The 22,777-nt window shown below is 39.3% G+C and overlaps 1 protein-coding gene across 1 annotated transcript; it reads left to right on the forward strand.

Moving 5' to 3' along the window:
- The first annotated feature begins 1,395 nt into the window (after positions 1-1,395).
- Positions 1,396-17,079, forward strand: TMED7 (transmembrane p24 trafficking protein 7). Its single transcript, XM_049873630.1, has 3 exons — positions 1,396-1,945; positions 7,926-8,171; positions 14,189-17,079. The coding sequence occupies exons 1-3, from the start codon at positions 1,754-1,756 to the stop codon at positions 14,423-14,425; spliced, it is 675 nt and encodes a 224-aa protein (XP_049729587.1). The 5' UTR covers positions 1,396-1,753; the 3' UTR covers positions 14,426-17,079.
- Positions 17,080-22,777: the final 5,698 nt, after the last annotated feature.

Below are 22,777 nucleotides of genomic sequence, written 5' to 3' on the forward strand. Positions count from 1 at the left end.
CGGTTGTTTCCTGTGTCACTGAGGACTCCGGCCTCAAGTCGTCTTCATTTCTTTCCCCAGCGCCGGAGGCTTTACGCGCCCCAGGCCGCTAGGGGTCCGCTGAACAGCCCGGCAACTCCTGCCGGCCCTGTCACGCAACACATCCGCACGCAGGCGCACGCATGCCCGCATTCGCGCCCAGGCAGCTCGGGGTCGGGACAGCCCCGCATGACCTCCCTGCCGCCCGCCTCAACACCGCAGGTTTCCCTGCTTCGTTCCTGCCCGTTTACCTCTACTTCCTTCTCATAAAACCTGTACTCACCTTCTGCTGCCCATCTTAAGGTGCAGAGCCACACTGTGGTCATTTATAAAGAAGAAATGATAGTGCCTAATTCATGCTTATATGCATGAGAAAATGTACCATGTACTGTAAAAAAAATCAACACCTGTTAGCTATAATTACACACCACTCTGGTGGCGCAGTGGTTAAGAGCTCTGTGGGTGGCAGTTCAGAATCCACTGGGCGCTTCTTGGAAACCTTATGAACCAGTTCTCTGTTCTATACTGCCACTATAAGTCGGAATCAACTGGATGCCCATCGAGTTTTTTTTTGGTTATTTATCAAGCACTCCAACACATACCAGCGGTGTGATCACTGGCTAATTCATTTCTAGGTTTCCCCTTCCATAAAATAGGCATAATACCTACCTTATTTTTTTTATAGAGTTGTTCGAGGGATCGAATGAAATAACATGTGAAGCGCTTAGCACAGTGCCTAGTGATAAGCAGTGCTCACTGGATGTTTATTTTTACTTAACAAAAGTTTATCTGGTGCGCATGATGTGCCAACTACTCTTTTAGGTGCTTTTTCCAAATACTGAAACCTCATAATCCTCCTCTGAGGTAGCTACTATTATCCTCACTTTACAGATGTAAAGAAAAAGAGGCAGAGAAATTAAGCAATTGACGCAAGGTCCCGCAGCTAGAAAGTGGCGAAGGAGGGATTAGAAATCCTGCAGTCCCAGAATTAGCGCTCCCTGATAAATTGTTTCTCCCGAATACTGAGTTCCAAATATTGAGAAAACTCCGCAAACTGCAAAGCGCTCTACCGCTAGTAATTAGTCCCTTAGGGCAAAATAAACTCTTCTTTGCTCTCTTGTAGCTTCCCCAGAGCTCAGCTCTTCAGAGACAAAAGCCGACTCTCCTTCTCTCGCTGACGATGCGGTTCCTACCGGCGCTGGCCCCAGGGCTACACTAGCAGGCCACGCCCCTTCCGTGGGCCCGCCTCCCCGCCCTGCTACTGCACGCTGTGCCACGCTAACCACGCTGGCCCCGCCCCTTGTCCGCGGCTGCAGAGGAGGCAGAGCCGACGCCTCGCGGACTTCCACGTACACACTCCAACGCCTCTCCACCCTTTGGAGAGCACATCCGGGTCGCTAAAGCAGGTGCCTCAGGCCCCGCCCCTTTTCCCGAAGCATTCATCTTGTCTTCCGGCCATCGCAGGCCTTTTCCGGTTGGTTTCTTCCGGCTTTATCTCCGCGCCTTTAAGTCGCTCCCGGGCTGCGACCCCAGGCCCTCAACGCCCTTCACCCGGTCCCAGCCGCTCGCTCCTCATCCTGAATCTCCCCGAGACTCGGAGCGGCTCTGCCGGTTCTGCTGTGCGTTTTCTCCGGGAGGCCCGGGCTGAGGCCTGCAGCGCGCAGTGACTGCCGCGCGTACCTGACCCCGCGTCTCCACGCAGCTTCGTTGAGTCCGCTGCCGCCGCCGCCTCGGGATGCCGCGGTCTGGGTCTGCGCAGCGCTGGGCAGCCTCCGCGGGCCTCTGGGGCTGCAGGCTGCTAGCTTTGCTGCTGCTGGTGCCGGGGCTCGGCAACGCCTCTGAGATCACCTTCGAGCTGCCGGATAATGCCAAGCAGTGCTTCTACGAGGACATCACACTGGGCACTAAGTGCACCCTCGAGTTCCAGGTACCACGGGCCTTGGAAGTCCCGGGGTCCCAGCTCGCGGCTTCAGGATCAGAGCTGCATCCTGCGGGGTGTCCCTCTTCTGTCGTGTTTTTCCGCTCTTTGGCAGGTTCAGGAAGCATCTCTAGGGAGCTAATAGGAACAGACATTCGGTTTTCTTGCTCCAAACACCTAAGACAGGATATTAGGATATATGAATTCCAGAAATGCTTCCCCTAGCTATGACATTTCTTTATATTCTCGAATGCCCTTCGTTTTAAAGCCCATTGAGTTTTCTTAAAAGATCCTCCTTAGTTATTCCTGCTCTGTAGTGCCCAGTGTCAGCCTCCCACACCGGATCCACTTCTCCACTTGAAACACCTTTGAAGTGATGCCGGTATCTAACTCCACTGCTTTTCAGTTTTTACATTGAGATTAGAATTGTTGGTTAAATGCGCTCTTCCTCATGGGAGCGCTCCATTAGAGGCGGAATGACCACCTGCCAAAGAGTTGCTGTAATAAGTGAGAGACCTTTGTGATCCTAGATACTGTGTAAAAGAGAAAGTTTATTTAACAGAGTGTGGTTTCTTAAATTAGCTAGAGCAATCTTTACTCCGTTTCCATTTTTCTTGGTAGGTTCATTTTACACATTTGATCAGCTTTTGAGTGTTAGGTGCTGGTGATAATAGAAGTGATGAAAGCAGATAGGGTTGCTGCCATCATTCTTGATTCACCTCTCTTCCTATCTTTCTTTTCTTAATTAGTACCTGCTCATTCATCGAAACTGTGCTTTGAGAGCAGAAAATAGGGGATATGTGACCTGTTTTTTGGAATCCATGGAGGCTTCTTTCAGAAAGTGATTTTAAGCTGAGCTTTTAAAGGATGAGTTATAAATACTTTGACAAGGGAGAAGAGAGAATAGCCTTTGCGAGGACCTTGTGGTAAGAGTGAGCACTGGGAATGTGAGAACCATAAAGAGGTTGTATAATATGGTTGGAGAATAAGAAGCCAGAAGAAGAGTGGGGGAAGATGAGAGCTAGGATGTCAGCAGGGCCTTTTTGGTCATATTAAGGCATTTTGCAGTGATATGATGAGAATATTTCTGGTAGCTGTATGGTAAGGTGTTGCAGAGTGGAGATGGGAGACTGGTTAGGAGGCTATTGTGGTGCAGGCAAGAGATGATAGTGGCTCAGGGTAAGGTGTTAGCAGTGGAAAGGGGAAAAGTGAAAGGATTGGAGAGAAGTTAGTAGGAAAAGTAAACAGGTCTTAGTGATGATTTGTCTACAGAACATGAAAAAGAGAAGGTTAAGAATGACCCTTAGGCTTGCTTAACTCCATGAAATAGGACTAGGGGACAGAAAAGGAGATAGCAGGGATTGTAATGTAAGGTGTCAATATAATGTTAAATGCAACAATGACGGTACACACTAAGTGTCATGCTGGCAGAGGAAGGAAGGATTGTCAGGGAAAATTTAACTGAGGCCGATGTTTGAGATGAATCTGGAAGGATAAATAGTAGTTGCTCTGTATCCCAGAGGGGCCCTGGTGGTCCAGTGGTTAAGTGCTTGGCTGCTAACCAGGTCAGTAGTTTGAACCCACCAGCTGCTCCACAGGAGAAAGGTGTGGCAGTCTGCTTCCGTAAAGATTTACAGCCTTGGAAACTCTGTGGGACAGTTCTACTCTGTCCTGTAGGGTCGCTATCAGTGGGAATCAACTCAGCAGCAACGGGTTTTGGTTTGGCTCTGTATTCCAGGCATATATGCTATGTTGTGAGAGTTAATTCCAGCAAATTTGGAATTAACCCTGAGCTCTTTTGCTGGAGTTTGTGCCTGGCACTGGCCCCTGATCCAAGGACGAAATACACCGAGTGTTAGCGTTGCTTTGTAACTGTGGGTGAGAGGACTTTAGGAACAGTTTGTATCAGTTCGTCAACATTGTTTATTGATAATAGTGGGATTGATGATTTGCACCTGGTCCAGGTGAGTCCCGCCCCTGCCCTCCGCAAGAGCTCTGCTCTTGAGACTGGTTACTTAGCAGAAATACGCCTGTGTGATCGGCAAAATATTAAAAAAAGCCTAGTCAAGACTTCATTTTGAGCTCTCTGTGTTCCTTGCACACTTGGGTGGTTCCTCATCTTGAGAGACTGTGTGTGTGTCCATCACAGCCCTCACAGAGGGAAGACAAAGGAGCCTGGACCTGACCTCTCCAGAACTCTTGCTGTGAGACAGTCTTTGAGGTGATGCATAGCCTTGCTTTAGTGTTGTTCATATATTTTCCTGTAATAAAGTGTAGATTTGTAAGCATTGTCATTTTGGATCGTGTGATTCTTCTTCAGCGAACAAAAACTGTTCAGCTGCCACTGTTAGTGCAGATATGAAGCATAGACATTCAGAGAACTTCTGATAGTCTGGTATTTTTGGAACATAGAGTAGCAAGGCTGTGAATAAAAGAGATCCTGTGGGTACCTAGAGGAGGAACAGGGGAATGTTATGCCATTGTTAACAGGTTTGCATTTTGCTGTAAGCCACAGGTAATTATCAAACAGTTTTAAGCAAACGCAGTGATTCTTCACTGTGGGTGGGGGTAGGTAGGGGAAAGAGGGGCACCTCCTCCTACTCACCCAGGAAACATCTGGTGATGCCTGGAGACATTTGAGGAAACCCTGGTCGTGTAGTGGTTAAATGCTACAGCGGCTAACCAAAAGGTCGGCAGTGCGAATCCCCCAGGCGCTCCTTGGAAACTGTATGGGGCAGTTATACTCTGTTTTGTAGGGTTGCTATGAGTTGGAATTGACTTGACAGCAACAGGTTTGGTTTGGTTCTTTTTTGGGAGACATTTGATGTCTGGAGACATTTTTGGTTGTCACAGTTGAATGGCATTGGGGGTAGGGGGCTCCTTGCTACTGGCATCTAGTAGTAGAGGCCAGGGATGCTGCTAAACATGCTGCAATGAACAGGACAGTACAGCCCCCTACAACAAAGAATTTTCTGGCCCAAAATGAAAGTAATGCTGAGGTTGAAAAACCCTGGTTAGAGGGAGAAGAGATTGGATTGTGGGACTACCTGTTAAGAAACTGTGGCAGTAGTCCTGCGTGGATTGTGGATTAGAAGTGGAAAGAATGGAATGAATTTAAGAGAAGCAGCAAGATCAGCTTGAGATTTCTATGATCATGTGGACAGGTAGAGATACTTAGTTTAGAATGATCCCGAGTTTCTATCTTGGGTGGCTAGACAGGTTGTAAAGGGGTATCATTAACACAAGTAAAGTTACCTGTTTTAAAGTTTAATGGGAGAGGAATGGGGCAGTGGTCATTTCTGGTCCTATTCAGTTTTATACATATTTGATTATTCAAAGTATGACAGTCAAGTATAAAAAGTTGGGTGTATCAAAATGAAGTGTTTTCACTTGAAGGAAAGATCAATTGACTTTTGGGGGAAAGGGTAGATGCATAATTGATAAGACACTGTGTGTTATGTAAAAACATTATATAACTATATATTAGTGTTTACATCTTTTATAGTTTCCAAAGTATATAATTATGTTTCATTTAATTGTCAAAATAATCTTGTAACAGTTGAGTTATTCATCATATATTTTAAGTTGCAAAAGGTCACATAAATAACCAATCATTCTTTGAAGTCTAAAGTTTGATCTTTTCTGTTCTACTGATAAGATAGAGAGCATTAATATGCCCAACCAAGAGGGTTCAAGCTTGAAAATACAGACTTGTGCCACCCAATCTCATGGTGGTTGGGAACCCTTAAACCCAGTGTCTCTTCCTTATCACTTCTTTCTCAAATCGATTTACATACCCTACTCTCCCTCTTTCTTTCTGTTCAATTCTTATCTAAGAATGACTTTCTCCTCTAATTCCTTTCCCCTTGTCTCTCTCATAATGCTTGTCCAGTTACCTCAGGAAAAATCTCTCCCTTCTCTTTATTTCTGCAACCTAAATGGCCAAATTGTAACTGATTACACATGAACCAAAACCAAACCCTTTGCTGATGGGTGGATTCTGATTCATAGTGACCCTATAGGACGGGGTAGAAGTGCGCCTATAGGGTTTCCAAGGCTGTAAATCTTTATGGAAGCAGACTGCCACGTCTTTCTCCCATGGAGTAGCTAGTGAGCTAGTGAGTCTGATCTACTGTCTTTTTGGTTGGCAGCTGAGTGCTTTAACCACTGTCCCACCAGTGCTCCTTTGATCACCTACTCCCTGCTTTCCCTTCACTATGCCTGCCCTTAAATGCAAGTTTTCCAGACAGGCAGAAGACTTGTTTGCTCTTGCTTTGTTCTGTTTTGGTTTTGCTTTAGTCACAGGTGTTGCGCAGTATTGTTTAATCAGTTATGTTTCATTTGTAAACAAGATTGTAAGTGATACAGTCTTAAAAAAGCCTGCAGTCTCCTCAACTCATAATGTAGTTCAAAACAAAATAGGTATAAAATTCCATAGAACTGATTTATAAAAGAATTTAAGATTGAATTGGCAGAAGTTATGTGATAGATATATTTGTAACAATGATCAAAAAAAAAAAAAAAGCTGCTGAGGCTGCTTATGTACAACCAAACACCTCATGAAATTTGGTTACTTGGTTTGAGGTTCAGGGTCATGGTTTCATGGGACATCCCAGTTAACTGACCTAATAACACGTTTAGTGCTTCTGTTCTACCGCCTAGTTCTGTGTGTAGTGCCTGGGGTCTTAAAAGCTTACAGGCGGCCATCCAAGGAACAACAACCGGTCTCTATTCGCCTAGAACAGCAGAGGAAGAGGGAGAGTCAGGAATAGGAGGAGGATATAGAATGTGTGACGAATTGCCTCCATGAACAATTGCTTCCTTTGCCATGAGACCAGAAGAACTGGATGGTGCCCGGCTACCATTATTGAACATTTTGAACAAAGATTCTGTAGCACAGTCCTGATCAAAAGGGAGAAAATGCAGAACAGGATTTCAAATTTTCATGGACTCCAGACTTCTGGAACCATGAAGTTTGGATGAACCCCTGGAACTATTGCCCTGAGATAATCTTTAAACCTTAAACCAAAAGTATCCCCTGAAGTCTTCCTAAAGCCAAACAGTAGTTTAGCTTAACTAGTAAAAAAAAGTCTGCCTTGAGCATTATGCTCTTTGAAGAACTATCTGTATGGGATCAGATTGACAACAGTAACTTGAAAGATTTGATAGGAACCATAGGCGGTAGTGAATTTATATTGATGAGGGGGGAACAACTCAGAAAAGGAGGGTGAAAATGGTTACACAACTCAGATGTAATCAGTGTCACTAAAATGGTACATGAAGAAACTGTTGAATTGGTGTATGTTTTGCTGTGTGTATTCTCAACAACAAAATAAAATCATATGTATATGTAAAAGAATTTAAGAAACACAACCTATTTGTAATTTGGCAGTAAAATGAGCTTACATTCTATGGTAGAAGTATGCATGGGGTGTTATGCCGAGGACTGACCAACTTTACGACCTAACTACACTACCTGATGAGTGTGTTTGGATGGTGCTAATAGGAAACTAGATGAGAAAATTTGGGGAAGGAAAATAGTACATAGTAATAATCTTAGTTGTTAAGAGTAAAACTTTGGAGTTCAAGTTCTACCTCTGTTATTTACTAGATGAGTAATCTCAGGAAGTTACTTAAATTTCTCAATCTGTCAAATAGGGAAGAAAAACCTTTCTTGTAGGGTCATTGGGAGAATTAGGAGATAAAATTAACTGTGTCACATTAACTAGTACAATTGTTTGGCTAGTTAACAGTAAATTAGAATTTCTTCTTTCCTGTAATGAGGAAACCTTTTCAGTTTCTATAAAGCTATGGAAGGGTTGAACTGAAACCTGCCTCCCAAGTCCTATCCAGTGGTGAAAATAAAAAAATGTAAAATTGCCTGTGAGAGTAAAAGTCCTTTGTCTGTATGCTTATTGCCCTTTTAAGAGGAAACCTGGCCAACTTGTTAGTTGCAGTGATCTCTTCATTTTTGTTTGTTTTTTTATAGGTGATTACTGGAGGTCACTACGATGTAGATTGTCGATTAGAAGATCCTGATGGCAATGTGTTATACAAGGAGACAAAGAAACAATATGATAGTTTTACCTTCACAGCCTCCAAAAATGGGACATACAAATTTTGCTTCAGCAATGAATTTTCAACTTTCACGCATAAAACTGTATATTTTGATTTTCAAGTTGGGGAAGATCCACCTTTGTTTCCTAGTGAGAACCGAGTCAGTGCTCTTACGCAGGTAAATATGAAGTCAGCAATATAATGTTGGAATGTTTAAAGGAAAAAAAGCATAATGTTATGCATTAACTCATTGATGAACATAGAAGTTTGATACTAACAGTCTTTAAAACCTATTTTAATTCTGACAATAGATTAAGCATTTCACAGAGAACTTGAGATTTTTATAGTGAAAACCAGTGCTAAAGGGTTTTACAAACTTCTAAGTGTATAGAAAGTCTTAAAAAGGAGAAAGATCGTTAAGGTAGAAAACATCAATAAGGGAAGAAAATTTACAAAGGTTCGGCAATCACAACTCCAGCATTGTGAAACTGTTTCTATAATTCACGAAGGAACATTGCTGCCCTACTGTAAAAATGGCGTTGTAGCATCAGACCTCATCTGACTTCAGGGGGAAGAAAGAAAATCTCCATCATCATCAGCCCAAGGCTGATTGCTATGAGGTGGAGGTCAGATATAACTCTACTTTCCAACTTTCTCACCAATTCTGACACCAGCCATCCCTCCAACTGCACTCTCTACTTCCCTGCTGGGTGAAATAATTTGTTACCGTGGCCACAGAGAACTCAAAGACCATACTTACAGCTAAGCGAGTTATTAAGGAAGCAACAGAGTACAACTCAAGATCATGATCAGGAAGCATGTAGGCAAAGTCTGGAAGTCTCCCCTGAGGTGGAAACTACATCCCCTCCCCTCTTCAGTGTAGGACAGCTCTTTTAGCTCCCCTTGGCTGTGCAAGCAAGCAGGTCTCTCTTTCTGCCATGTACTCCCCCTGAGGACAGACCTCCTCTTGGCTGGCCTCTGCCCTGGTTGGGCAAGTGTTACAAAACTCTTTAGCTGCCAGTAAGTGCCCAGAGGCTCCCCACTCAACCAGCAAGCCTTCTTCCCAAAGGTGATCATCTCTTCTGCTCTGTGGGTTGGCAAGCCAACTGTAGCTGCCTCCCTCCCTGGAATGGGAAGCCCCCAGCCATCTCACACCAGTGTTCTGATTCTGCTGCTGCCGTTTCTCTGTTGCTGCCGTTTCTCTGTTGCACTTGTTGCAGGTTCTCACCATCTGGCACCTTCTCCAGTGTTACACCTCTCTCTGTTTTTGGGTCTAGGAGGTTCTCAGCACAGGGACCCCGGATCCAAAAGATGTGCTCTGCCCTTAGCTGTGCTTCGTGATGGTAGCGAGGTTCCTTTCCCAGCCTCTGGGATTTGCTCATTTTAAGCCTAGGGGGTGGCAAAACCAAACAATTTCTTAGTTAGGGTTCTGTACACCTTATTTGCATGTATCCATCCCCCATAAGGGTTCTATGCACCGTATTTACATTACTAGCCACAAGCACCTTGTTTGCATTGTCCCACCCAGTCATTTTTTGGGAGTCACAAGACCATGGCCAGAAGGGCCATATAAAGTAATTCACTTAACAGGTTGGTATAACTGGAGGCAGAAATGATGCTTTTATATATGCATATGTATATATCACAGAGTAGTCTTTATATAAGTACTTAGTATTCAAGCTTCGGTTATAATTTTTGCTGTAACTTAAGGTAGAATATTGAAGATTAATGGTAAATTATCTAACAAATATTGTAAAGGAAGCTAAATTGGGTCTTATTTCAAAGGTCTTCGAGAAAGGTAGTAAAAGAAATTTAAAGTCAATGAACAGACACTGCTCAGATGATGATAAGGGTTATTTTATTTCTAGTTCAAATACAATATGAGCTTACATTGTATTTGAAAGGTTCAATAAGACATCAAAAATAGTTTTTTACCACCCACTTGTTAAAACCTTAAACTGGTATTTTATTATTTCCAGGTTTCCTTTAGTCTCTTTGCCAAAGTCATGTAAGTCGTGTAGTAATAGAGGTAGTTTTTAAGAGTGCTTAAGAGCCTAATTCATAACCCTTTTCTAAGTATTAGGTGTATTCAAATGCTCTTTTAGAAATGTTCTCTTTATTTTAGGATCCTGTGTGAAAGGCACTTTGCTTTGTAAAACAGTTTTTCTCTAAGGCCATTGTTTTAAACCTTAACCTCTATTCCTTCATGAATTTTTGCTTGCGTAAGAAGGTAAAAACCAAACCAAACAGTCAGTTCCATTGACAAAAATGACCCCATGTGTGTCAGAGTAGAACTGCTTGGTCTAAAAACTGAAGTAGGTAAATGTAGGAAATGAGTAGTAATAAAGCAGTTAGTATCACTTAGCCTCCATCATTTATATCGCATTTTATCCTCTTTTAGTCTTATTTTTTACTTCCAAAAAGCTAATAAGCGTCTTATATAGTAGGGATACATACTTTAAAATTAAAAAAAATTACCAACTAGTAAATGCAGAATAAATTATGGAATTTTACTATCACCAGTTTTTAAGCATCAATAAATTGATGGCTCTAGAGTAGGCAGTGATCACCAGTCACTGGTGAAATCATTAGGTGAAAGGCTGGTGGGAAACTTTGTAATAGGTGGATCAGACTGATATCATCTAAATCTATTGATAATTCACAAAAGGAAAGATAACCAGACACTGTGTCTCCTGATATTATATAATAAGAAGTACACAACACTGTCTATGAGATGTTCTCACCCAGAACATTAAACATGAATCCCATCAAGCCCTTACATCTACCAGTTTACAAGAAATACAGTGATAGAGGAACACCATGAGAATGGAGTGAGCAAAATCCAGACAGTAGGAAATGCTATAGGATAAACGACCCACTTTCTTCAACTAATGGATGATAAGGAAAAGACTAAAGAAATAGTAATTAATCAGCCAAATGATTGAGTTGGCTTTGTTTGGATTCTGATTTGAAAACAACTTTTGAGACATTTGGGGAAATTTGGACGCTATATTAATTGATTTTAAGGAACTAATATTTTAGGTGTGATAATGCTATTGGGGTTATATGTTTTTGAGTGTTATCTTTTAGAAATAAATACAAAATGTAAAAGTATTTGGAGCCCTCGTGGCATAGAGGTTAAGAGCTTAGCTGCCAGCCAAAAGGTCAGCAGTTCGAATCCACCAGCTGCTTCTTGGAAACCCTATGGGGCAGTTCTTCTCTGTCCTATAGGGTCGCTATGAGTCAGAATTGACACGACAGCAACAGGTTTGGTTTGGTTTGGTTTTTTATAAAAGGTATTTATAGCTGAAATAATACAATATCTGAGATTTGCTTTAAAGTGGTTACAATGAGACGGAAATGAGATGGGGAATATGGATAAAACAAGATTAAACCAAAAATCAAACCCATTGCCATCGAGTCAGTTCTGACTCATGGTGATGCCACGTGTTTACAGAGTAGAACTGCTCCATAGGGTTTTCTTGGCTGTAGTCTCTACAGAAACAGACCACCAGGCCTTTCTTCTGCAGGGTAGGTTCGAACCACTAACTTTGGCGGATGAGTTCAATGCAAACAGTACCACCCAGGGACCTGAAACAAGATTTAGCCATATGTTAATAGTTTTTTTGACATCAGGGTTCATTGTACTATCTCTGTACTTTTGAATATATATGAAAATTTTCTACTTTAAAAGCAAAAGAAAGGAAACACCATATCTCAAAATTTGTATGAATCAGTATAACGAGTCCCTTAATTTCTGTGATTTCCTCTAGTCCAGCAATTCTTAACCCATCCATGGACAGGCTTTAAGGAGCCTTAAACATTCTGAGTTTATGTCAAGCCCTTACTTTTATGAGTACTTTCCAGGAGGAGAATCCTTAGGCCATACCATTTTTATAATACATAGAAAGCAAAGAAATGCTAGCAGTTCCTTTCTCTCTAGCCCCTTATCACAAATTAGAAATCATTCATTTTAGCACAGCTTTGCTAATCTTTCATTCCTAGGGACCTAAGCAAAACAAGAACAACAAAAACATTTGACTATTCTGATACTATAGGTAAATTCAAAGTGTAGACCTCATAATTTCTCGCACTTTTTTTTAAGCATTCTTAATTGAATATTTTTATAGTTATTTTTTCATACTTACATTGCTAGGACTTTAATAAATGTGTAAATTATTTCCTAATATCTATATTGCTTAATTCTTTAAGACAAACTCAGGTTTGGCTTTTTAAAATTCTTAGTACGTGGTTTGTGATATAAAATGAGTGTAATACAATAATAAAGCTTACATTTCATCACCAGGATTAAACTTTCAGTCAAAGAAAAATAGTAAACTCTGGCGATTAAAAAAAAATAGATAACCCTTTTCAAAGCAGGTGATATAATGAATGTATAAAAAGTATGTTTTTATCAGATGAAGACTCACAAACTGATTACACAGTGAAACTGAAACTTACCTCCTATCGGGAATATGTATGTATATATAAAAAATACACATATATATTCCCGATACGATATGTTATGTATGTCGTAACATATATATATATATATATATAGGTTTAGCTGACTGACATGAGACAGGACACTTGTTTAGAAAATTGATAAATATATTTTTTTAAAAAAGACATTCCTACTCTGATCTATCCCTTTCAGATTCAAAAGTTAGCTAAGGATTTAAACAAACGATGTTACTCCTGTTTTTAAAATATTTAACTTTGACTAACTCAATCTATTTTTATGCCATATTTGTTGATTTTTGAGACCTTGAACTTTGATTTATACTCTTGTTAGTGGTATAACATACTGACCTGCCCATTCTCTTCCTCCTCGTTCTTCTTTGAAGAGCCCAGTCTCGAATTCTATAGCTATCAGCCTTGTTGTTGTTATCAGCTGCTGTCCAGTCCTCCAACTCATGGCGACCCTATGCACAGTGAAACAAAATGCTGCCCGGTCCTGCGCCATCCCCATGATGACTTGCGGATTGCTCTGTTGTAATCCATAGGGTTTTCACTGGCTGATATCTGAAGTAGATAGCCAGGCTTTTCTTCCTACTCTTAGTATGGAAGCTTTGCTGAAACCTGTTCAGTGTTATAGCAGCACGCCAGCCCCCACTGACAGATGAGTGGTGGCTGTGCACAAGGTACTATCTTAATTATCTAGTGCTATATAACAGAAATACCACAGGTGGATGGCTTTAACAAACAGAAATTTATTTTCTCACAGTTTAGGAGGCCAGAAGTCCAAATTCAGGGTACTGGCTCTAGGGGAAGGCTTTCTCTTCCTGTCACCTCTGGAGGGAGGTACTTGTCTCTTCTGAGGTTCTGCTCCTGGGCAGTCTTCATGTGACTTGCCATCTGTCTTCCCCCATCCCTACTCTGCTTACTTGTTTAATCTCTAGCCCTGGCGGTGCAGTGATTAAGAGTTATGGCTGCTGACCAAAAGGTCAGCAGTTCAAATCCACCACCCACCCGCTCCTCAGAAAACCCTACGGGGTGGTTCTGCTCTGTCCTGTAGGGTTGCTTTGAGTTGGAATCGACTTAATGGCAGTGGATTTTTTTGGTTTATATCTCAAAAGAGATTGACTCAAAATAATACACTACACTAATCCTGCCTCATTAACATAACAAACACATTAACATGACAGACAAGTCGCGTTCCCAAATGGGATTATAACCAGGCATAGAGGTTAGAATTTGCAACACATATTTCTTGGGGACGTAATTCAGTCCATAACAGGTACATTGGCCAGGAATGGCATTGGGTCTCTCAAATGGAAGGCAAGAATTTTACCACTGAACCACCAGTGTCCCCTTGTTTTTGTTAGTTGCCCTGGAGTTAGTTCCGATTCACAGTGACCATATGTGTGTGTCAGAGTAGAACTGTGCTCCATAGGGTTTTCAGTGGCTGATTTTTTGGACATAGATTGCCAGGCCTTTCTTCTGAGGTGCTTCCTGATGGACTCGAACTTTTTCAGCTTTTTGGTTAGCAAACAAGCACATTAACCATTTGTACCACCCAGGCCCCGTTCATAGGACAACTAGTGCATAAGTGAATGAATGAGTGTCAGTCTAGTAGAATGTTAATTAAATGAGGAATTGAGATCAAATTGAAAGAAAAGATCAAAAGATGAATCGGCTAGATGGATCACACAGAAAGCATTAAAGAAGCTAACTGAAAGTGTTTTTCTTTAGATGGAATCTGCCTGTGTTTCAATTCATGAAGCTCTGAAGTCTGTCATCGACTATCAGACTCATTTCCGATTGAGAGAAGCTCAAGGCCGAAGCCGAGCAGAGGATCTAAATACAAGAGTGGCCTATTGGTCAGTAGGAGAAGCCCTCATTCTTCTGGTGGTTAGCATAGGGCAGGTGTTTCTTCTGAAAAGCTTTTTCTCAGATAAAAGAACCACCACAACTCGTGTGGGATCATAACTACATTTTGAGAATTGATGCACCATTGCCACTGTAATATTGCTGTCCTCTAATTGATTTTAGGTACTGAAGAACTTAATATTGGCAACATTTTTAAAAATCTTACTCATATACTTGTTGGGGGGCACATACAATGTGTATCCCCAAACTGGAAAGGACACTTTTTTTTTTTTTTAATTTGTAAAAGTAGAAAAACTTTGGAACTTATTTTGGGCTATTCATGTTAAATATTCAACACCAGTGATCTACTCTTTTCTTGGTTGTTTGTATCTACCCTTTGCACACTAAACTTTGGTAATTTGATTCCTTTTAACCATTTAAAAGTACTTTTTCTTATAGATAGTTGATATTTTAAAAACCTTAGGTTTAAAGTCTGTATATGTTGTGGAGGAAGAAAATTGCCCTTTAATTGTTTATGGTGAATAAAGTTTTGTGTTTTAAGAAAACCAAATGTGACTAATATAGCTCAAACCTTATTCTGCACTGTTTAATTTTTTGGAAAAGAAGAGAAAAAAAAAAGTCTACCGTGGAAATGTTAGTTAATATTATAATTTTAAATTTGATACATCATGGTATAATTTATTTCTCACTAGTTTAGAAAGTGTCAGAATTTTGTTTTTGGGGTTTATTCTGTGATTTATAACCAGATGTTATTTTTTCAAAAAGGCATTCTTACCACACAGAATAACAGTATATTTCAATAACAATACAGTTTTTACAGGCCTTAAAAATCAGACTGTTAGAACAGGTAGAATATTACAGAATAATTTAAGACACTACAATAGGGGCAAATGAAATGGATAAATTTATAGTGAATTATCTGCACATAGTGTATTTCAGTACTTTTACAGGGGAATAAGGTGGTCTGTTTCATTTAACATTTTAATTGGATGATTCTTACCCGTATGTGGTTTTAATGTCTTTGAGTCATTCCCAGCTTAAATTGACAATTGTAATATTAGTATCACATAAGTGCCATACATTTTATCCTAATGGTAGGATGCACTGAGATGTTAGGTTTTTGTTTGTTTGTTGCCTTGCACATGAGACTTCTGTAATCTGGCTAGTAACCCTAAAATGATTTAAAAAGTTAGAATGCTTATATATATGTATTTCTTATTTGATAATCTTCATTGATTGTATTGCATTTGATGAGTATTAAATAATGCATATTCTGTACATTATAAGGTTTAGACTGTGTTTGTATCTTACTTGTATAGATTGAGCCAGTTGAAATAAGATTTTGTTCCAAGTATTCTGGAATAGAATACAAGATTATGCAGAATTGTATAGATTTTTAAAGCATTTTGTTGTTTAAAAAAAGTTGCAACTGCTTTTCTGCCATGCCCCCTCCCCCACCCTAAGGTGCTACGTGCTGAACAAGACTGTCATATTGTAGTGACTGATATGTGGTACCATAGAATGCTGGTTGGATAGCAGCTGTCATCACTTACCACCACTGACCAGAAGTTAACTCCAGATTCTAATTTGTCTTGAAATACATATATACATTTCTGCATGTAAGAGCAAAATTGAGTTGAGATTATCAGAGCAAAATTAAGCGAGGGTGTCATGCTTGCTAATTTCAAATGACACAGTGTAGCAAAGGATGAACATGTTTTCAATCCTTCAATTCTAAGAGTTTTGAAGACTAAATAGCTACTCCTTAAATAATATCTATCAGTGGATTAAGAACTAAAGTTTCAGATTTTGCAGATTTATCCAAGTTCTGGGAGTTGTCATGCAGCTTTATAAGTATCCCTCTGTATTTAGATTTGAAAGTTTTAAATATTAACGTTAATGTGATTGCTAAGTATGGGCATGTGTAAAATGCCCTTTTCTAGTTGCCTCTATCCAGATACTGATACTGCACCGTAATTAAGCAGCCAGGTGTCAGTGTGCCCAGTTTGGCATAGATAGTGCAGTCATTTAATTTGTGCCTCTCAAAACTTCATGATATTAGACTAGTACCATAAATAATTTTTGATGAAACTATTGAAATATATTAGAATTTTTGAAATCACCACTGTTACCTATTGTAGATAGTGTGGGCTTAGTCCAGTCTGTATGTAACTGGTTAAATTTTGATGGCTGTCTATACTCAGCCGGGTATGTGTATATATGTTAGGATATACATATGTATTTGGACATAAATGTTACGTAAGAACAGGTTTTTTTTCTTTTTTCCTTCCTCCTCCTATAATTTGTAGCTCATTTTATTTCTTTAATTCTGTCATCATTTGTTGCAGCAGTTTGAATTTTCCAAATATTTGTGTTTGGACATATGGCTCGGAATACGTATTTAAACATCATAGTTGTATATATTTTTTAATAGAATAAATAATGGAAAGGGACTTGATATACAAGTTTATACTAAAATTCAGCTGTGTGAAGATAAATTTTAAAATACTACTTTGCTAATCTAATCTTTTTTTTTCTATTTAAGAAACAAATGGTTTGTGGTTCACAACTTTGATTCAGGCTCGATGATAATCAACTTTGAAAATGCAGTGAACCAAAAAGCAGTTTTATTCGTGGAAAGATTTAACTGAAATCTCTGTACTATCCTTTTTTGTTTCAGTTTGTAAATGTGTAACAATTACAGTTAAATAGGACAAAGCAAACCCTATGACTATGTTTTGGAAAATTAAATTAATATATAAATAATTCAAAGGAGTTTTTCATTTACTTTTAAAAAAGAAAAGAAATTTCTCTAAATTAAACAGATGTTGGTTCTGCAGGATTGCACGAATTTCTTGTAGAATTAAAAAAAAAAACCTTTCAACAAACTGACTTCACTTATTGCTGTCAGGATTTAAATCTTTTCAGGCTCCTTGTAAACTTGCAGTTTGAAGTATAGTTTTGTAGCAAAAGAAAATGATTATCTACATGGCATTTTATTAATATATCTTAGGGACTGACCAGGGAAGAAAGTTACAGAAGGTAAATAACACCTCAGCACTGCCTCATTTTAACCTTCTCTTTGCATTTCTTATTGAAAGTTTGTGTGAGTGAAAGGCAAATTTATCATTATTATATTTTCCAGATTAATTGAAGGAGGCTTTATTACTTAAAAAAAAAAAAAAATTATCTTCTTTATCTCTACTAATAAGTTTTGCCTTGAAATCATTTTTTTCTAATATTAATGTAGCTACACTAGGTTGCTTTTGGTTAGCACTTATATATTATTTTCCATAATTTTATTTTCAACATTTTTGTATTCTTATTTTTAGATATCTCTTGTAAATATCATATTGTCATTATTACTACCCTTATTTGTCCTATCTGTTCTGTGTTCCTTTTTCTCTACTTGTTACTTTTTGGATAAGTTCTTTAAATTCTTTTTTGGTCTTTGTACTAGCATGGTGGTTTTATGTTTTCTTTATCTCTGACTTTTTGAAGTCTAAACTACCAGTTTCCTCATGGGCAATGCACTGCAACTCCACTTACCTCCCTCCCAGTTTATGTGCTATTGCTTTCATGTATTTTGTGTATCTTTAAATATTATGAGTCATTACTATTGTTTAAATAATCAGTATTCGTTTGGATTTATCCACATATTTACCACTTTATTTGCCTTCCATTCTTTGCCGCATCTTTGAGATTCCATCTAGAACAACTTTTCTTCCACCTGAAGAATTCCTTTTAGCGCAGGTCAGCTTTCTCGTTTTCTTTTTGGTTGCAACTGTTGTTATACTACATTTTGAGAAATAATAGCAAACACATTTTTAATATTGTGTGCCCACATTTACTCCTCTCAACCATGCTTTGAAGTAGATAGCTTTAATTTTCTCGTTTTACAGATAAACTGAAGCACAAAACAGTTAAGTGATTTCTTCAAGGTCACACACTGAACTGGTGTTCAAACAAAACACCTACAGGGGTAGGCAAGTGATATGAGTGAATGATGTAGGCCTGGGAGCTGTGGCAGCTAAGTTGCAGCCAATGGCTGCTGGTGAGGAATGTATACCCCATTTTGCCAAATCTGATTTTTGTCAAGAGATTTTTACGAGAAACCTGATTGTAAAAATGCATGCTCATTTTAGCCAATCTAATACGTGTGTGGTAGTATCTCATTGTGGTTTTAATTTGCATCTCTTCAGTGATTAAATGTCGTTAAGCATCTTTTCACGTGATTTGCCACTCATATCGTCTTCGTGAAGTGTCAGGATCTTTTGTCCATTTTTTATTGTTTTTGTTTGTTTACTTTATTGCGTTTTGAGACATAGATACATACACCTGTGTTGTTGTTTGCTGTTCCATAGGGTTTCTTAGGCTGTAATCTTTGTGGAAGCAGCCCTGGTGGTGCAATGGCTAAAATGCTCAGCAGCTAACCAAAAGGCCACTGACTTTTGTTAAGCAGTCCAGTGTTTTAACCGTTGTGCCACCAAGGCCCCTTAGACAATATAGGTGTGTCTTTATGGGTTTTTTGTGCATGTATGTAATCGACTAGGTGGCAGCAGGTACTGGGTATGTGGATACAAGTCCATTTTCAGATCTATGCTTTAATAAGATTTTCTCCCAGTCTGTGGTTTGTCTTTTCAGCCTCTTAATAGTGTCTTTGGAAGAGCAGATGTTTTTAATTTTGAGTAAGTCCATTTTAACCATTTGTTCTTTTATAGATTGTGATCTTGTTGTTGTATCTAAGCCATCTTTGTTTTAATCCGGGGTTGCATAGATTATCTTCTGTTTTCTTCAAGAAGATTTGTAGTTTTAGATTTTACATTTAGGGCTATGACCTATATTTAGTTAATTTTTATATATCGTGCAAGGTATGGATTCAATTTTGTTAGGTTTTTTGGGGGGGGCGTATATGAATATTCAGTTGTTCCATTACCCTTTGTTTAAAAAGCTCCTTGTTCATTACTACTGCCTTTGCCCCCTTGTCAAAAATCAGTTGTTAACATATGTGTTTATTTCCGGACTCCTGGTCATCTGTTTGTCTTTACATCAACACCATGCTGTTTTGTTTATGTAACTTTAATGTAATTCTTGAAATCAAATAGTGTTAGCTCTCCAGCTTTAGAGTTGTTTTGACTATTCTTGGTCCTTTTCATTTTCATATGATTTTAAAATCAGTTTGCCAATTTCTACCAAACAAAAAAGGCACCTGTTGGAATTTTGACTGGAATTGTGTTGAATCTATAGATCTACTTGGGGAAAATTGGCATCTTACCAATATTGAGTGTTCTGACCCCTGAGTAAGCTCTGATAGTTTGTATCTTCCAAAGAATTTTTCATTTCATCTAAGCTGTCGAATTTATTGGCAAAAAGTTGTTCATAATCTTTCTTTACTCCTTTTAATATCTGTAGAATATCACGTCGCTTCTCTCATTCGTGATTATTGATCATTTGTGTCTGCTGTCTTTTTTTTTTTCTTTTTTCCTTTCCCCCTGACCAGTCTGGCTAGAGGTTTATCAATTTTGTTGATCTCAAAGAACCATATTTTAGTTTTATTGACTGTTATTTTTCTGTTTTTTTATTTCATTAATTTCCACTTAATCTTTATTTCCTTTCTCTTGCTTGTTGTTGTTAGGCACCGTCAAGTTGGTTCCGATTCATAGCAACCCTGTGTACAACAGAACGAAACACTGCCCGTTCCTTTACCATCCTCATGATCCTTGTTATGCTTGAACCCATTGTTGCAGCCACTGTGTCAGTCCATCTCATTGAGGGTCTTCCTCTTTTTCGATGACCCTCTACTTTACCAAGTATGATGTCCTTCTCCAGGGACTGATCCCTCCTGATAACATGTCCAAAGTATGTGAGATGTAGTCTCACCAAGCTTGCTTCTAAGGAGCATTCTGGTCGTACTTCTTCCAAGACAGATTTATTTGTTCTTCCGGCAGCCCACAGTATATTCAGTATTCTTAACCAGCACCACAATTCAAAGGTGTCAGTTCTTCTTCAGTCTTTCTTATTCATTGTCCAGCTTTCACATGCATATGAGGCAATTGAAAACACCATGGTTTGGGTCAGGTGCACCTTAGTCTTCAAGATGACATCTTTGCTTTTCAACACTTTAAAGAGGTCTTTTGCAGCCTCTTTGCCCAATGCAATGTGTCTTTTGATTTCTTGACTGTTGCTTCCATGGATGTTGACTGTGGATCCAAATAAAATGAAAGCCTTGTCAGCCTCAATCTTTTCTCCGTTTATCATGATGTCGCTTATTGGTCTAGTTATGAGGATTTGTGTTGCCTTTATGTTGAGGTATAATCCATACTAAAGGGTATGGTCTTTAATCTTAATAAATGCTTCAAGTCCTTTTCACTTTCAGCAAGCGAGGTTGTGTCATCTGCATAACGCCGGTTATTAACGACTCTTCCTTCAATCCTGATGTCCTATTCTTCATATAGTCCAGCTTCTTGGATTGTTTGCACAGCATACAGATTGTCTTAGTCATCTAGTGCTGCCATAACAGAAATACCACAGGTGGATGGCTTTAACAAAGATAAATTTATTTTCTCATAGTTTAGTGGGTTACAAGTCCAAATTCAGGGCGTTGGCATCAGGGGAAGGCCTTCTCTCTCTGTCAGCTCTGGAGGAAGGTCTTTGTCCTCAATCTCCTGGTTGAGGAGCTTCTCAGGTGCAGGGACCCGGCGTCCAAAGGACGTGCTCTGCTCCTCGTGCTGCTTTTTTGGTGGTATGAGGTCCCCAACTCTCTGCTTGCTTCCCTTCCCTTTTTATCTTTTGAGAGAGAAAAGGTGGTGCAGGCCACACCCCAGGAAAACTCCCTTTACCTTGGATCAGGGAGGTGACCTGAGTAAGGGTGGTGTTATAATCCCACCCTCATCCTCTTAATGTAAAATTACAATCACAAAATGGAGGACAGTCACACAATATTGGGAATCATGGCCTAACCAAGTTGACACATATTTTGGGGGGGACACAATTCAATCCATGACACGGATTGAACAGACATGGTAAAAGGATACAATCCTGTTGCACACCTTTCATGACTTTAAACCACGCAGTATCCCCTTGTTCTGTTTGAACGACTGCCTCTTGGTCCATGTACAGGTTCCTCATGACCACAATTAAGTGTTCTGGAATTCCCATTCTTCACAGTGTTATCCATAATTTGTTATGATCCACACAGTCAAATGTCTTTGCATAGTCAATGAAATGGAGATAAACATCTTTCTGGTATTCTCTGCTTTCAGGCAGATCCATCTGACATCAGCAATGACACCCTGGTTCCACATCCTCTTCTGAATCCGGCTTGAATTTCTGGCAGTTTCCTGTCAATATACTGCTGCATCTGCTTTTGAATGATCTTCAGCAAAATTTACTTGCATGTGATATTAATGATATTGTTTGGTAATTTCTGCATTCGATTGGATCACCTGTCTTGGGACTAGGCATAAATACGGAACTCTTCCAGTTGGTTGGCCAGGTAGCTGTCTTCTAAATTTCTTGGCGTAGATGAGTGAGCATATCCAGTGTTGCATCCATTTTTTGAAACATCTCAATTGATATCCATCAATTCCTGGAGCCTTGTTTTTTGCCAGTGTCTTCAGTGCAGTTGGACTTCTTCCTTAAGTACCATCGGTTCCTGATCATATTTTACCTCCTGAAGTGGTTGAATGTCTACGAGTTCTTTTTGGTACAGTGAACTCTGTGTATTCCTTCCATCTTCCTTTGATGCCTCCTGCATCATTTAATATTTTCCCCGTAGAATCCTTCAGTATTGCAACTCGAGCCTTGAATTTTTTCTTCAGTTCTTTCAGCTTGAGAAATGCTGAGCATGTTCTTCCTTTTTTGGTTTTTTATCTCCAGGTCTTTGCACATGTCATTATATTATTATTTTACTTTGTTTTCTCCAGGTGGCCTTTGAAGTCTTCTGTTCAGCTCTTTTACTTCATCATTTCTTCCTTTTGTTTTAGCTACTTGACATTCAAGAGCAAGTTCTGTTGATTACTTTGGGTTTAATGTACTCTTATATTTTTAGTTTCTTCAGGTATGTTATGACCTTTTTTCTTTTCTAATATGGGCATTTAGTGCTATAACCAACCCCTAAGCTTTTTTTTTTAAGTACTACTTTAGCAGCATGCTACAAATTCTGATATTTTGTATTTTACTTCAGTTCAAAATACTTTTTTCATTTGAGTTTTGGTTTCTTCCTTGACCCATAGGCTATTTAGACTTGCGTTAATTTAGTTTTCAGATATTTCAGGTCTTTCCAAAGATTTTTCTATTGTTGATTTCTAATTTAATTCCACTGTCATAAGAGAGAACATACTTTATAGGACTTAGAATCTTTTTCAATTTGTTAAGACTTGTTTTTTGGCCCAGGATATGGTCTGTCTTGGTAAATTTTCCATGTGCATTTGAAAAGATTGTGTATTTTGC

Source organism: Elephas maximus, chromosome 2 (genome assembly GCF_024166365.1).
Source record: "Elephas maximus indicus isolate mEleMax1 chromosome 2, mEleMax1 primary haplotype, whole genome shotgun sequence".
In the NCBI taxonomy this organism is placed as follows: Eukaryota; Metazoa; Chordata; class Mammalia; order Proboscidea; family Elephantidae; genus Elephas; species Elephas maximus.